Genomic DNA, 13716 nt, shown 5'->3' with positions numbered 1-13716 from the left:
TGCACTGAAAGGAGCTAGAACAGCACCATGAGGAAAATAAATAGTATCTTCCTCTTACTGTGGAAAATCTGATTCCTACAGCAGCCTTAAAAAGCAGAGAGGCTGAATCACCACCAACACAACACATGAGAGCCAAACATCTTCTAAACAGAGTTACAAGACAAGGAAATAGCAAGAACAACCACCTATGGCTGGGCGTCACAGGTGCAGAGCTTTGACATGTACAGACATGCAGACTTCAGGTGAGCATGCAGCAGTCCCACCAGCTCCCCCGCCTGGGAGAGAAGTGGCTTCAGCTTGGTTTTAGCTTAGCTGGGGTACTCGCAGACCTTGTTGGGTGACATTTACAAGGCATACCTCAAATCTGTTTCCAAGAGATTCACGGCACAGTATCAGCACAATATAAAAGAAGAACAAAAGAGATGCAAGAAGGGAAGAGAGGAATGCAACACGCACTTCCCCACTCCTTTCAGCCTCAACCTGTACCATCTCTCACTCTATCATGCCTTTCTAGCTCATAGGGCTAGTTAACACCAACATGGCTCACTTCCAGCTACCAAAATGCACTCATACAGTAAATACCTTGCTCTGGCAGCACATCTGCAGTACTTCTTGTGCCTCAAGAACCCTGAAGCCCCAGGCAGCTTGCCAGGGACTGTTACCTGCTGCCTGGGATCGAGTCTTTGCCCTCTCCTTACCTCATCCTTCTTCCCTGCAAGTCTACCCCAGCTGCTCTACTTGCAAACCTCTCCTGAGCAGAACAGGATGTGCGTAGCAGTAAGACTTGCCTAAGAGAGTCTGCGAATGGCTCCTGCCTGTCCAAGTAACACATCACTGAAAAAGCCTACATGTACAGGCAGATGGCCTGCTTTATGAGCTTGCAGTAGCTAAACCATTACACAAAAGGCACTAATGCTTGCACTGATGAACGATCTCAGCATTATAATCAACATTTCTGACAAAATTACACACCCCATGCCCCCTCCCGCTGCAAGCAAGCAAGCTAGTGATGGAGCTGTTTTAACTCCTGAGCAGTGAGGTTCTGGTGAAAGACATTACAGGGCATCAAAAGGCAGGCAAGCCAACATCACTTCCTAGGGTCTGCACACAGCAGTCCCTGCCACCACCACCACTCCTTGTCCCAAACAGCAGGTAGTGACCAAATCACAAAGGGGCTGGAGCTCAGAGGAGTGATTCAGATAGACACCAAGCACAGCAGATACCTAACTGAGACCTCCATTGAGCTTTTTTCTGAGGGCCTGTGAAAAATGCCTTGAAATCTCTGAAGGAGGGGCTTTCTCAGGAAATCTCTGTCAAGTTCTTGTTTCTGTCTGGGACTGGAAGGCCATCCCAACCTGCCTGCCATGCCTGCTGCTTGCAGGAGCTGTGAGAGATACAGCAAGGCATAAGGTGGCAGGAAGCAGAGGAGCTGCCTATCTCATTTCAGGCTGTCCTCTGGGGCACCACAGTTTAGCTGCAGGTCTATTAAGAGGCAAAGCATCAACAAGCTGCCCAGTTTTGTTTGTTAGAGAACCTGTCAGCCCACAGCAGTGTGGCCTTCAAGCCAAGAATCTGCTTTTCCTTGTATACATTTTTTTTTTAATGAAATTAGCAGGCCTGACACCTCATGCCTTTCCCCTGCTGAAATTTCCTAGACTAACTCTTACACATAGTGGGACTATGGGATGCAAAGGACAGGTGTTGTAGGCTTCAAGGCAGGGTAGAACAGCAAGCATGCCAGATCAGTCATCAGTTGGATCCGGGAAACAGTCTGAGGGATTTTGCTGGCTTTCCACATTAACTATGACCTCTGGGTCTGGCATTTCCTCAGACTCCACCTCCACTGACAAGTTTTCTTCCACAAGTGGCTGAGGCTCAACATCTTGATCAGTCTGGGCAGCATCTGCAGAAGAAGGGAGAGGTGATTTAAATGCCTGCACTATGCTCACCCTTGTGGAAACCCTTCCCCAGCCCCTGATGCTGCTGGCTGCCTAACCCACTCAGTCCCCTCTACCCAGGTGTCTGCAAGCAAAATTTCAGTCTTCTTTGTAACTACTCATTTATTGAGTTGTCCGTTATAGCTTTAGACACTTTGGTGTCCCAAATATATAAAAATACTAAAGCCAAATCTACTCAGTTACATCTGAGTAATTAAGGCTGAGAAACAGCATATATTTAATATATTCTCACCTGAACACTTTAAATACACACCTCTGCTTTCTACTTATTGGTAGAAAACTTGAATGTGAGATACTTCGTCAGTCACACTGACAATGTGCAAATCTTTTACTAAAAAAAAGTTCTACAGTTTAAGTAGAGGGTGAGGGCAAGAGTCACTCCTGTGTAGAAGCCAAGCACAAGTAACATACTGATAAATGACCTGCTGCAACTCCTGTTGTCTGGACAAAATGTAGCACCTTCTAAGCATGTACTCACCAAGTGAGTCCCAGGCCCCTCTCTATAGTTGGCTCCTACCCTATCAGCCACGCACATCCCTTTTGTCCTTCACCCTCCTAAAAAAGCTATCTGTCCAACTTAAATCAAGTCACTGGACCCACCAGGCTTTGGAGGACAGTCAATTTGGGCAGCTTGAGCCTCAACATGGTCTCCACTGCGGGGGCTCTTCACACTTTCACGGGAGATCATGGACATTGTTAGTCTGTCATCCTTCTCCTCCTCTGCAAAACCAAAACCGGAAACTTGAAACAAAGAGGTCCTGCACATCCCAGCAGCCTCAGCACATCCATTGCAAGGCCAGACCACCAACACATGCTTGTATCTCCTCCTCATGTGGCACTGGCTCCATTCCCAGACCAGACAGATGCCATGTACAGTGGGCCAAGCTGTCAGAGACCAGCTTGGGCATGCTGGCAGGATCACAGCTTGAGATGACGTCACTGGGCAGAGGCAGATTGCAGTCAGGGACTGGTGTTGGCAAAGGACTGCCATCAGAAGCCTACAGGTCATTTCAGGATTAGACATGAATGAGGCTCAATTTTCTTGCCCATAGAAGAGATTTTGTTGTTTCTTTCTTTTCAGGAGTGCATGGTGGCAAGCGTGAGGTGAAAAAAGGAAAAGCAAGGTTTAATTCCACACCCTGCTGGTCACAGTAGTTGCCCATCAGCATGCAGCTTTCTGCTCCACCAGGACAAGGGAGGACTGGCTAGAAGACAAGTAGCGACCCAGCTGAGACCAGTTTATGATGAGGCTATTTTAACCTCAGCCTACACTGAGGCTCCTCCCAGGGGGAAGCAGTGTTCTCCACTCACCTGAAGGCACTGGGATGAACTTGTGTTTCCTTTTCATGCAGCAACATATGACTGAGGACACAAGCGCTATCAGGATAACTCCACCCCCTGCACACCCTGCAAGGATGTAGATGAACCACGGATACTGCAGCAGGTCTCCTGCAAGAAGAACATGGCACTGTTAGTTACCAGGGTGGACAAGCTACTTCCTCCAAAGGGGAGAAATCCTGCAGCCAGGTTAGAGCATGTGGACATTACTGTTGCTTTGGATGAGGGGAGCTGATTCTGTGAACTGTGGCACATCGCGACTTATATCGCATCATTTAATTATAGTATGGGATTGTTTGTTAAGAGACTTGCTTGGTTAAGCTATGCGCATTTGTTTATACCTACTCTGACCAGTAACATCTAAGATTTAAGTTTTAAACAAATTTAACAAGAAAGGTGGTGGTTTGAAAGATATTACATGTCAACAAGGTTTATGAAAACTGACAGCTGAGAAGGTAGCATCTCCTGCTGAAAGAAAAGCTGCAGAGTCCAGCGACAGAGCTTGTGCTAGGGGCCAGAAAACCCACTTGTAACAACCATGTAACAACTACACCAACCTCAAAGCAAGTCTGATAAAAGATAACTTTCTCAGCTACCACAGACTTCAGCCACCTGAGTCAGAGCTGTAATAAACCACTTTGACTGCCACCTGGGGAAGTATTTCTCTTTATTCCGCTTCCCACCTGAGATCATTCAAAACACCTAGCAGGAGGGGAAGGCTACAGATGGCTGAGCAGAAGGCCACACACAAGTCAGTGGTAATTACTGACCAGCTCAGAGTCCCTTGCTCAGGGTTGCTTTGATGGGTCAGCCTTGTACGTAAGTTGCTGCTGAGCAAGGAAGCTGACTTGCAGAAGAGTGATTAATCCAGACTGGCTCTCTCTCTAAGACAATTTATTCCAACCTGGGGCAGCCAGAAGGAAAACTCTTCTTCCCACATGAAAAAAAAAAAAAAAAATAAAAACAACCCTATACAGCTGAACTATCACCATAATGCAGAGTCCTTAAAACTTCTTAGGTGAGCTTATACAGTCTCTTTTTTAATCATTTGGCTTCTTTTTGGCTGCACGCACCCCTGCATAGCACCACACTCTAGAAACCAACAGGTTCACATACAGCCTGTTTTCAAGACCCCATATGCACAAATTGCTGCATATCCCCAGAGGCTGGGAAGTGTTTCAAATTTTCCAGGACATACTACACACTGTTATAGTCCACACACTCACCAGCACAGTAAAAACAAGGGTACAGTGCTCCTCCTGTGTGTGAAATCACACATACTCAGTATTTTTGGAGCACTTGTTCCAGTCTCTTTAGAAACAGTTACCAAGTTCAAAAAAAATCTATATTTAAAATTAAACTTTCAGCAAATGAAAAATAATTTCCCTAACAATTTCATTTCCTTTTTTGATAAAAGCTTAGAGAATATTGTCAGAAGTATAAATATATGTTGGATTTTTTTTTCCTATTTTTTTCTAAGAAATTACCATTTGTTAAAAAGGTCTTTTTGAGATAAAATATCATGTTAAAAATCTGTAATAAACAAGTAATAAAAAAGTAATGAATCAATAAAAGCCTTTTATGTATGTTGACTTGTTAAATTCTGAAATCTCTGCTTTAGATCCCTCTGGTCAGTCTTTGGTGCCTCATCAGTATACAGTATTTCTGCCAAATTGTTTTAAGCTGTTATTCAAAATCAATTTCAGCAGCCAAGAGGTTGCCTAAATAACTGTTTTTTACATACATTTCATACCTCCAGTGCAAAACTATATTCAGCACTTTGCCTGGAGCAAATAATAACCAACAAAAAAAAAAATAATCTGTTAATCTTTAACTGAACTTGTTTCTCTCTTCAAGTTGCTTTACTAGTATTCAGAATTGCTTTAGTTTACTTTTCACAAATGTAGTTGCATCTAGTGACTAAAAACTTGAATCTCTGCTGTGTTCTTGCTCTCGGACCCTTCCAAATCTGTGTTCATGCATGTGTCCATCCCAACAGACCTATCACTAATTTCCCCTGTGGGCTTTTCAAAAGAAAATGGGGAACCAATATCACACCCGGGGACTGGGCAGCCACCCAGAATAAACAATGGTAACTGCCAGCACTCGCATGTTTTATCACAAGGCTTGACTGAACAGCTTGTGGATGTTCACATCCTCATTCCCCAGTGCCACAACCCACTTGGGTCTGACTACACTACCTCTGACCAATTTAACCAGACAAAATGAAGATAATTTTCCACAATCACAAGTGCCAGACCTGCACAGACTACCCAGTGGTGCCAACATGATCAGGCTGGACGAGCCCCCAGCATTTCCACTGAATGCTAGTACACATGAAACATGGTTTATGTCAGTAATTTTGCTTTCACACCAACTGTATGACAACCATAGAAAAAAAAAAGACAGTAGCTGCTATGGACGTGGAATGCCTCAGTTTCTAAAATGCTAAGTGCTATTGAACAGTACAATCTCTTTAGTAGCAAAGATGAATAAATTGATTACACCTAAATTTGTCAAAACCTTATAGATAAAGAATTGTGCTAATTTGATATAGTTCTGTTGATCATCTTCACTGCCAGAGAAGAGAAAAACCATCAATGCTGGTGCGCACACCCAAAGTTATCTAATAATTTTGTTTGTTCGTTTGTTTGTTTGTTTGAATGTGAGCTTACAACACATGCATCTTGCAGTTCTGGCAGTTTTGATCAGTTCTAGGATCTTGATTTTCTGTCCCATTAAATCATGGCCTCATTCCAGCAGAGTACTCAGCATATATGGATAGCTTGTCAACGGATGAAGTCATAGCCTTATCACAGATCTACATATCTGAGCAGAGACATGGAGAGAAAATCCACTACATTTCATAACTAAATGAACTGTGTCTTTACCGCACCTCTGGTGATGTAGGGCTGATGGAGAGACATTTGTATAGACTGGTAAATCTTTGTGCAGCTGGCCTAAATAAGGAGAAAAAAGACAAGGCAAAAAAACCTCAGCTTAACCCAGCAGCAACAGGGCTGAACTAGTGGACATGTTTTTACAGGGATGTTGCAGAAACTCGAAAGCTGTCTGGGTAATGGATGAAAGTCAGGCAGATAGCAGCTCATGTTTCTAAACTGGCATAGAGGATTGGTGCACAGGAGGGTGCACGGTCTCCATCACTGGGAAGTAGGAAAATGGACAGATGGCAATCCATCCTTGCTGTAGGGTTGGGTAAAAGGACCTCCTGAACAAATTCTCATCCTTTCTGTGGTTGTAGGCTATGTCATTTGGAGACACAGGAGGGAGGAGGAAGTCAAGGGGAAATTTCCTAAGAGGGAGGATGTGGCAAGACTGTAAGGCAGCTGCCAGACGACAGAAGAGGTTGGTGTTATTCTGACAGCAACAACTCATTGGTTTTCTGCTGCAAGAGACCAAAAGAGAGGTTTTCTGGAGACACCATTACTCACCATAGCTACAAGAGAGCAAAACAGGCCTGGTCCTGGTGACACTGTTCCCATGGTAAACCTCACATACAAACTCCCCGGGAATGGTTTTGTCCAGGCGAACCTTCTTCCCACCATCCTTAACACAAGCCTCAGGGGCACTCATCATGGTGCCATTCAGCAGCCACTGAAAGCTGGTGCTCTCGTTGCTGTTCACGTTGCAAGATAATTCTCCAGTCCCATTAGGAAAGCACTGGATACCGATGGCTGGCTCTGGTCGCACACAGCACAGGGCAATGGAAACAGGAAGGAAAAAGAGAGGTGAGGAACCAACTCAGCAGTGAACAGGAGCTGGACAGGAGCTTCCCTTACTACCACATTTACCACCAGGGAGCACAGAAGTAAACAACCAGGCTCCTAAGTGCCTGCCCCCAGCCCTCAAATGCTTAGCAGTGCCCACCCAACCCTGCTGGTGACTCCTGGTACCTATTTGGGGGGGTGCCATGAAAATCTGGTGTTTCTTTATTTTCCTTACTGAAATTGAAAACATGATCTATAAAAGCCCCTGATCTGAAAGGATGGTGCAAACACCCAAAGCATATGTCATCCAGGGGCTTCCTCTGTAATCAACAGGTAACTAGCTTCAGAGGAGACTCAGTCGTCTCCTCCCCCAGAGGTTTGTACTTTTGTTGTCACTGTGCCTCTTCTATTTTAGAGAGCAATTGGTACAAATCATGTCCAACATAGGTACCAGACACCTGCAGGTAGACAGGATGAGCCAGACTAGGCCAGTTCGAAAGGAAGTTATGATTCATCGATCTTACTACATTTTTTTTAATTTCTCTCTTTCTGTCTACTACAAGGAGCCAGGCTATTTCCTAAATTTGCCACTTTGCAAATACAGACTAGACAGAGAAATAGTATGGTTTTAAGGCAGTAAGAGTAACTCTGAGAATGTTGATATAAACATCCATGTAAATAAGCTCAGAAATCACTTTGTTCAACTAGGACATTACCTTCAGCTAAAATTCACTGCCTTCAGGACTACCTTTGCTGTGACTTAGGTGTGGCAACAGAAAAGGAGGAGACAGAAGTTCCCAAAGCAAATTCACTGAAATGGAGGTTAAATCCAGGACACTTCTGCAGTCTTTTCCTACTTCCAGTCTAAGCCGCTGATCTTCATGGCAAGGAGTCACATCTTTGACCTACTCTCCATGGCAGTTCTGCCTGTTTGCACCCAAAAGGTTTAAAGATTCATTTGTCTTCACTAAGACCAGTCTGCTCAGACATTTCCATTACAATTTCATATGCTTCAATCTCCCTTAGAAGCTTTTTTAAGTGAAAGCCCTGCAAAAGGAATGGTGGAGATGAGGACCAGAACAATGTTCGCTGGCTTTCTGGAGTACTATTCAGCAGGGGGAAAACCCATTTAAGCTTTCTCCATATTAACACAAGCAGTGAGCTGGATCTGGTACAGAAGTGATTTTGCATCTGTCTTCTCACCCCACAGATGGATGAGCAGGCACACAAAGGGGAGCAGCAATTCTGAGGCCATAGGGAGGACAGCAGGGAGACTGGCATGGGAAGAAACCTGTATCTGATCTCTGAACAGACCCAGAAGATACTGACCTCCAAGCTGCTCAGGGGCACCTAAAAATCAGAAAGTCATACCCAGGTTTGTTTAGCACCTTCCCTCAGTTGCATGAAGCAGGAGAATAACCCAGCACACGTCAACCCAGACCCATACAAGACCAGTTCAGTTTCCAGAGCCAAGCAAGGTAGAGTTAACTCCTTAAGGAAGCATGTGCATGGGCAACAAAAATGCTGTTGGGTCAGTGAGAGATTTTGTGAGAGCCATCAGAAAGAGTACTCTAGAAATAGACTGAAATCCATTACCAGCTACAGGTCTACATACTGTAGGCTCAACTTCACAAACAATTCGTGCTGTTATCTCTTACAGCAGGAAAAACAGCACATCGCTCAACTCACTGCCTACTTAAAGGCTCAACAGACAGGAGAGACTCACAACACAGATGCAACAAGCATCCCTTAGTTTACACTCACCATTACTGCTCCCTGAGGTGTCAGAATATTAAAAAGCTGTTCCAGAGGCACCTATAGCTCCTGCAAGCTGAAGTGGTCTCTTAGAGGAAGAATTTCAAGGCACCAGCTTCCAGACAGGCTCACAAGTTCAAATGTTATTTGTTGGTAAGTAGGCTACTTACCAAATACTTGCAGTGTAAAAACTCTGGTGGTGTTGTGAAAAACAAACTCATATTTTCCTTCGTCCTCTTTCTCCACAGTCTTCAGCACTAGAGAGCCATTCCGGAAGTTCAGGCATCTGGGGGCAGAAGTGCCACACTTGGCCAACAAGGTATCACTCAAGACACTTGTCAAGCATCTCATGTCCCTCTTGCTCATACTGGAGAGGTTCTGCAGGCTCTGAATTCCCACAGAGAAGGCTGCTGAGCTGCCACTGAGCACACTGGTCCAGGTGACAGAGCCTAAAGGAGAGATGCAGAGTGCGGGCAGCAAGCTTGCGGTGTCCATCCATCCCCTCAGCTGCCTCCCAGACAGGCAAATGCATAGGTGAGGCCTCAAGAGGCACAGACCCACCCCTAGTGACAGGCTGTAACTGGAAGTCAGAGGAGTGGGAAGCCTTGCATAAAGGCCAACTTCCCCCCACCCTGTGACACAGGAGTGGTGTGCACACCACGCACACATTACAAAAGACTGAGTACCCTATTTTTTCTCTCCTTAAATTTGACATGAACATCTCCCACCCAACCCTCAGAGCTGCAAGACTGTGCAGGCAGATACTCTGGGCATCGATGCCATGGATCTTTTACAGAGGACAGCAAAACCAACTGCTGCCTGCACAGCTACTTTTCCACAAAGAGTAAGGTGGCGGCTTTAACTTTAACAAGTCTTACAGTAATCCTGCATGCTATGAAGTTGCTGTACACAAATAAGAGGTGGATAAATGGCAGGGCAGCAGCAGCTCGGGGACTAACCCAAGGTCACATCAAGCATTAGGAGCAGGACCACATCCTCCCTAGCCCCTCCAGCCAGTGTTCTGCCTACAAAGACATTACATTCTCCTTTGAAATGCTTTGACAGATGCAGTACACTAAGAAAGTATTCTATTGTTAATTATCATTCATTTACTAAAAAAAATAATCTGTCTTACTTTGGTCTGACTACCCCTTTCATGCACTAGTACTTATGCTATTTGACATCTCCCCAAACCTGGTAGAGTCATTAAGAGATCTTGGAGCAAAATTAAGCTGTCTGCCAATTTAGGCAATCTGTGCCAACTTCGTAAAGAAAAATCCCACTTACCATGAGTAACAGTTATTATCACCAGCAAGCACTGCAGAGTAAAAGGAGAGCTGAAATCCATATTAAAGAGCTCCTTGCACCATATGCTGAGAAGACGATCTGGCTACAGCGCTCAGTGAATATAGCACTCAGGAAATGATGTCAGAAGTAAGAGAAGAAAAAAAAAAAAAAAAGAAACTCCAGAGATTGAATAATGTTTCAAAATAGACCTGCAAGGTTTTGGGTGACTGAACTCAGGCTGAACAAATGCAAGCCACAATGTGCTCTGTGCCTTGATGCCAGCTGCAAGTGTGAGAATTAGGGCTGAGAGGTAAGGAGAGGCAAAAATATCTCCTGGCCAGCTCACCCTGTTTAGGAAGATGCCAACACCAAGAGCAGGCAAAGGCAAAACACTTTTTTCTTTAATCCTTTTCTAGTTTTTGAAGTACTGTATCTCCACCCAGGGAGAAAAATCAGTCCAGTCAGATAAAACATTGCACATGCACACCAGCTGAGATACCAACAACAATCAGTCACACAGAGTCTTACCAGCAGCACAGGTGGGAGAAGGCACACAAAGGTACATTGCCAGCCTGAACTTGCTGGGCTCTTCTAGTGCTTGAATAGTACGCCACGCAGAAAAGGGCTCCATACATCCACCCCAGGCTCAGAATAAAGGTTATGGGAAGTTGCATTGCAAAACTGGACAGAATGCACCCAGAAGCCACCCTGGCTCTGTTTGTAGTGCAGATCCTAGAGACAAGACCAAAAAGACAGTCTTTTAAGAACCACAGTGAACCAGTTACCTACAAGGCCATACAGGCCCAGACTCTTTGTTCACATTCATTGAGATGGCTTGAAGTAAACTGGCATTTTACACTGAGTACCAAGGTGGATTGATTACACAAGCAACACGCCAGAAACCATCTCACTCACTGAAGGAAGTAAACTTCCATAACACTAGAGCCAACGTCTGGATTTTTTTAGATGCACTTAGCAGGTGTACTAGGGAACAACTGTTTAGAATGCAGCTGGCAATCTTACACTTTTATGTCTGTGTCCAGAAAAACTGCACAAACACAGCCTGTTAAGGAAGCTCCATACTGTGGAATTATATGTATAAACATTTCTGAGAAATGGTTAAACAGCTTATGTTGTGGTCCACACTATTTTTCAAAGAATTTGGTTCTGCTTGATAATTCCACATTTCAGCCACTGGTTTGGTCCCTCTGACTTCTCAATAATGACAATTACAGCTCATCTCCTACACCTAGTGTCCAAAATTCACAGGTTTGTTCAAGGCTACCACAGCATCATCCTGTCTTTATCATACATGTATAGGACAGGTCTAAATTGATCAAAGATGTGCCGTAGCCTTCTCTGAGAAAAGCAGTGAAGCAAGTCTTCAGACGTAACAGTGTGGAGGAAGGGATAGAAAGAAAAGTATTTACAGTAAGAAACACTTTCATTTCCTTCTGTGCTGCTGAAATGGCATGAAGAAAATCTTTCTCAAATATCACTGCAAGACGGGCTAACTACCTGCCTTGGTAGCACATTCAACTTCATTTCACCTTCATGCGTGAAGGGCAAGCTGGTAGAGCTGAGGGTTGCAGTGCTATGGTGAAAGCACAAGACAGAACAGACAGTATGTGCAGGGTCGCTTCAAAATAGCACTCCAAGATTTTCAGAGTCACAGAAACACAACAAAATGCAAAAGGGGTTTGCATACAGCCACATCCAGCAAAAGTTCACTTCTCCTCCAGCCAATGACAGCAGAGTCACAGAGCTCATTTAAAGATCTGCAGTAAAATCTAAGGAAAAAATGACCTTTCTACTGTAGCTCTGTTGCTCCAGAAGTGACTGAATGACTGTGACATTGCAGTGTCCTTTATTTAGTCTCCCTCTCAGCAACTCCAGTACAAATGAGTACATTTATGAGTTCAATATTTCTTGACTGCAAGTGCCCCATACATCACATGGTATGTGAAGTCCCATTAGGTTCCTTCTGTCCCTCACAGCCTCACTAGCTAAGAAAAAAAACCTCACAGCCAGGATGAAGATGACAACACATGCACAGCCTGTGTTGTCATCCATCAGCAGCCTCCTCTTAAGAGCAACCCTCTCAAATTACATGTATAATGAATTTCTTTGACGAGATTACACTAATTTCTAACATTGGCTAATGAATGCTCACAACACCCTTGGCTAGCTAGAAAATTCACTTCCCTTTTTTATATAAAGACATAAACTTTTGTGTAATTGTTGCAGATAGAAAACATCTTGTGAGGCTTAACAGAAACTACAAGTAGAAGGGAGGGGGGGAAATAAGAAAGGCATGGGAGAGGGAGGTGATCCTGCCTCTCTACTCTGCTCTCTGAGACCCCACCTGCAGTATTGCATTCAGCTCTGGAGCTCTCAACACAAGAGGGATGTGTTGCTGCTTGAGTCCAGAGGGCCAGAAAGCTAGACCACTTATCTATGGATACAGGCTGAGAGACTTGGGGTTGTTCAGCCTGAAGAAGAGACTTCATAGCAGCCTTCCAGTACCTAAAGGGGGGCTACAAAAAATCTGGAGAGGGACTTTTTACAAGGGCAAGTAGTGATAGGAGAAGGGGGAATGGCTTTAAACTGAAAGAGGGGAGATTTAGATCAGACATTAGGAAGGAATCCTTCCCTGTGAGGGTGCTGAGGCGCTGGCACAGGGTGCCCAGAGAAGCCATGGCTGCCCCATCCCTGGCAGTGTTCAAGGCCAGGTTGGACGGGGCTTTGAGTGACCTGGTATAGAGGAAAGTGGCCCTGCCCATGGCAGGGGGTTGAAACTGGATCAGCTTTAAGGTCCTTTCCAATCTAATCTATTCTATGTTTCTATAAGAACTTGTAGCTGGAAGGTGAACTAAAAATCTTTTTACATGGTCAGTTGCAAGGTCACAGGATTATTTTGTTCATTAAGCCTCCAACAGCATCACAAAAGGAGAATAGAGATTCATTCCTTACATGACATGAAGCATTGATAGAACACACGAGATTGGAAAACCTGAGCTAGCAAATAAAGCAGGAAGTAAGTTGTGAAGTATTACAGAGAAATTTGTACACACTAACTCTGCACATCTTCCTTTAAATAGGTGGTGTTAGCAGTGTACCTGTTTTTACTGTTGTTAATGCCTGTCAGTGTTAACTGGGGAAATACACAGGCATGGCTTAACATGGAGGAAGGCGGCAGAGCCAGATGCTAGAAACTCAGTGTGTGGAAACAGAAAATGAGCCCACAGCTCCAGCAATGCATGGAGCCGGCTCTTCAGGCTGCTGAGGCCTCCCTGCCCCAGAACCGTCTCCTGGCCACAGCATGGCCATGGCTACACCACAGGCTGCCAGGGCACATACAACCCGGTTTCTGCAGCACTGGGAGATGGAGAGGCTTGCAGTCATGTTGACTTACCTGTTCAATCCACGCCTAGAGCTATTCATGCATGAGACTGTTTTTAATTAAACATGTTTTGAGTGGCGCTGAGGAGGGTTTAGATGTGCAGTCACAAAGCAGGAATGGCGGCCAAGCTTTCAAGATGCTTCTGTGGGGGGGTCAACAGGATCCCAGAGGCTGAACTTGCAGAGACTGATAGAGATTTATGTTCATAAGAATAAGAATTCTTTGCTAAATCAAACAAGGCAGAGAG

General features: G+C 44.7%; 1 protein-coding gene across 1 annotated transcript; it reads right to left on the bottom strand.

Annotated features, from left to right (window-relative positions):
- Nucleotides 1-532: 532 nt before the first annotated feature.
- LOC133220577 (uncharacterized) lies at nucleotides 533-10224 on the bottom strand. Its single transcript, XM_061368798.1, has 6 exons — nucleotides 10067-10224; nucleotides 8950-9228; nucleotides 6749-6997; nucleotides 3270-3407; nucleotides 2559-2678; nucleotides 533-1903 (listed from the first exon to the last, which is right to left on the bottom strand). The coding sequence occupies exons 1-6, from the start codon at nucleotides 10125-10127 to the stop codon at nucleotides 1743-1745; spliced, it is 1008 nt and encodes a 335-aa protein (XP_061224782.1). The 5' UTR covers nucleotides 10128-10224; the 3' UTR covers nucleotides 533-1742.
- Nucleotides 10225-13716: the final 3492 nt, after the last annotated feature.

Source organism: Neopsephotus bourkii, unplaced genomic scaffold, assembly GCF_033783945.1.
Source record: "Neopsephotus bourkii isolate Nb327-2 ecotype Australia unplaced genomic scaffold, CSIRO-AGI_Nbou_v1 NB_1446, whole genome shotgun sequence".
In the NCBI taxonomy this organism is placed as follows: domain Eukaryota; kingdom Metazoa; phylum Chordata; class Aves; order Psittaciformes; family Psittacidae; genus Neopsephotus; species Neopsephotus bourkii.
The sequence above is the reverse complement of the archived record's forward strand: the minus strand, read 5'-3'. Positions and strand labels throughout refer to the sequence as shown.

Coding starts and splice junctions, on each gene's coding strand:
- LOC133220577 (XM_061368798.1), bottom strand. CDS start 10,127: ATGGATTTCAGCTCTCCTTTTACTCTGCAGTGCTTGCTGGTGATAATA. Junction 6,998..8,949: donor TTTTACACTGCAAGTATTTG/GTAAGTAGCCTA, acceptor GTGTGCGACCAG/AGCCAGCCATCGGTATCCAG. Junction 3,408..6,748: donor TTTGCTCTCTTGTAGCTATG/GTGAGTAATGGT, acceptor TTCTTCTTGCAG/GAGACCTGCTGCAGTATCCG.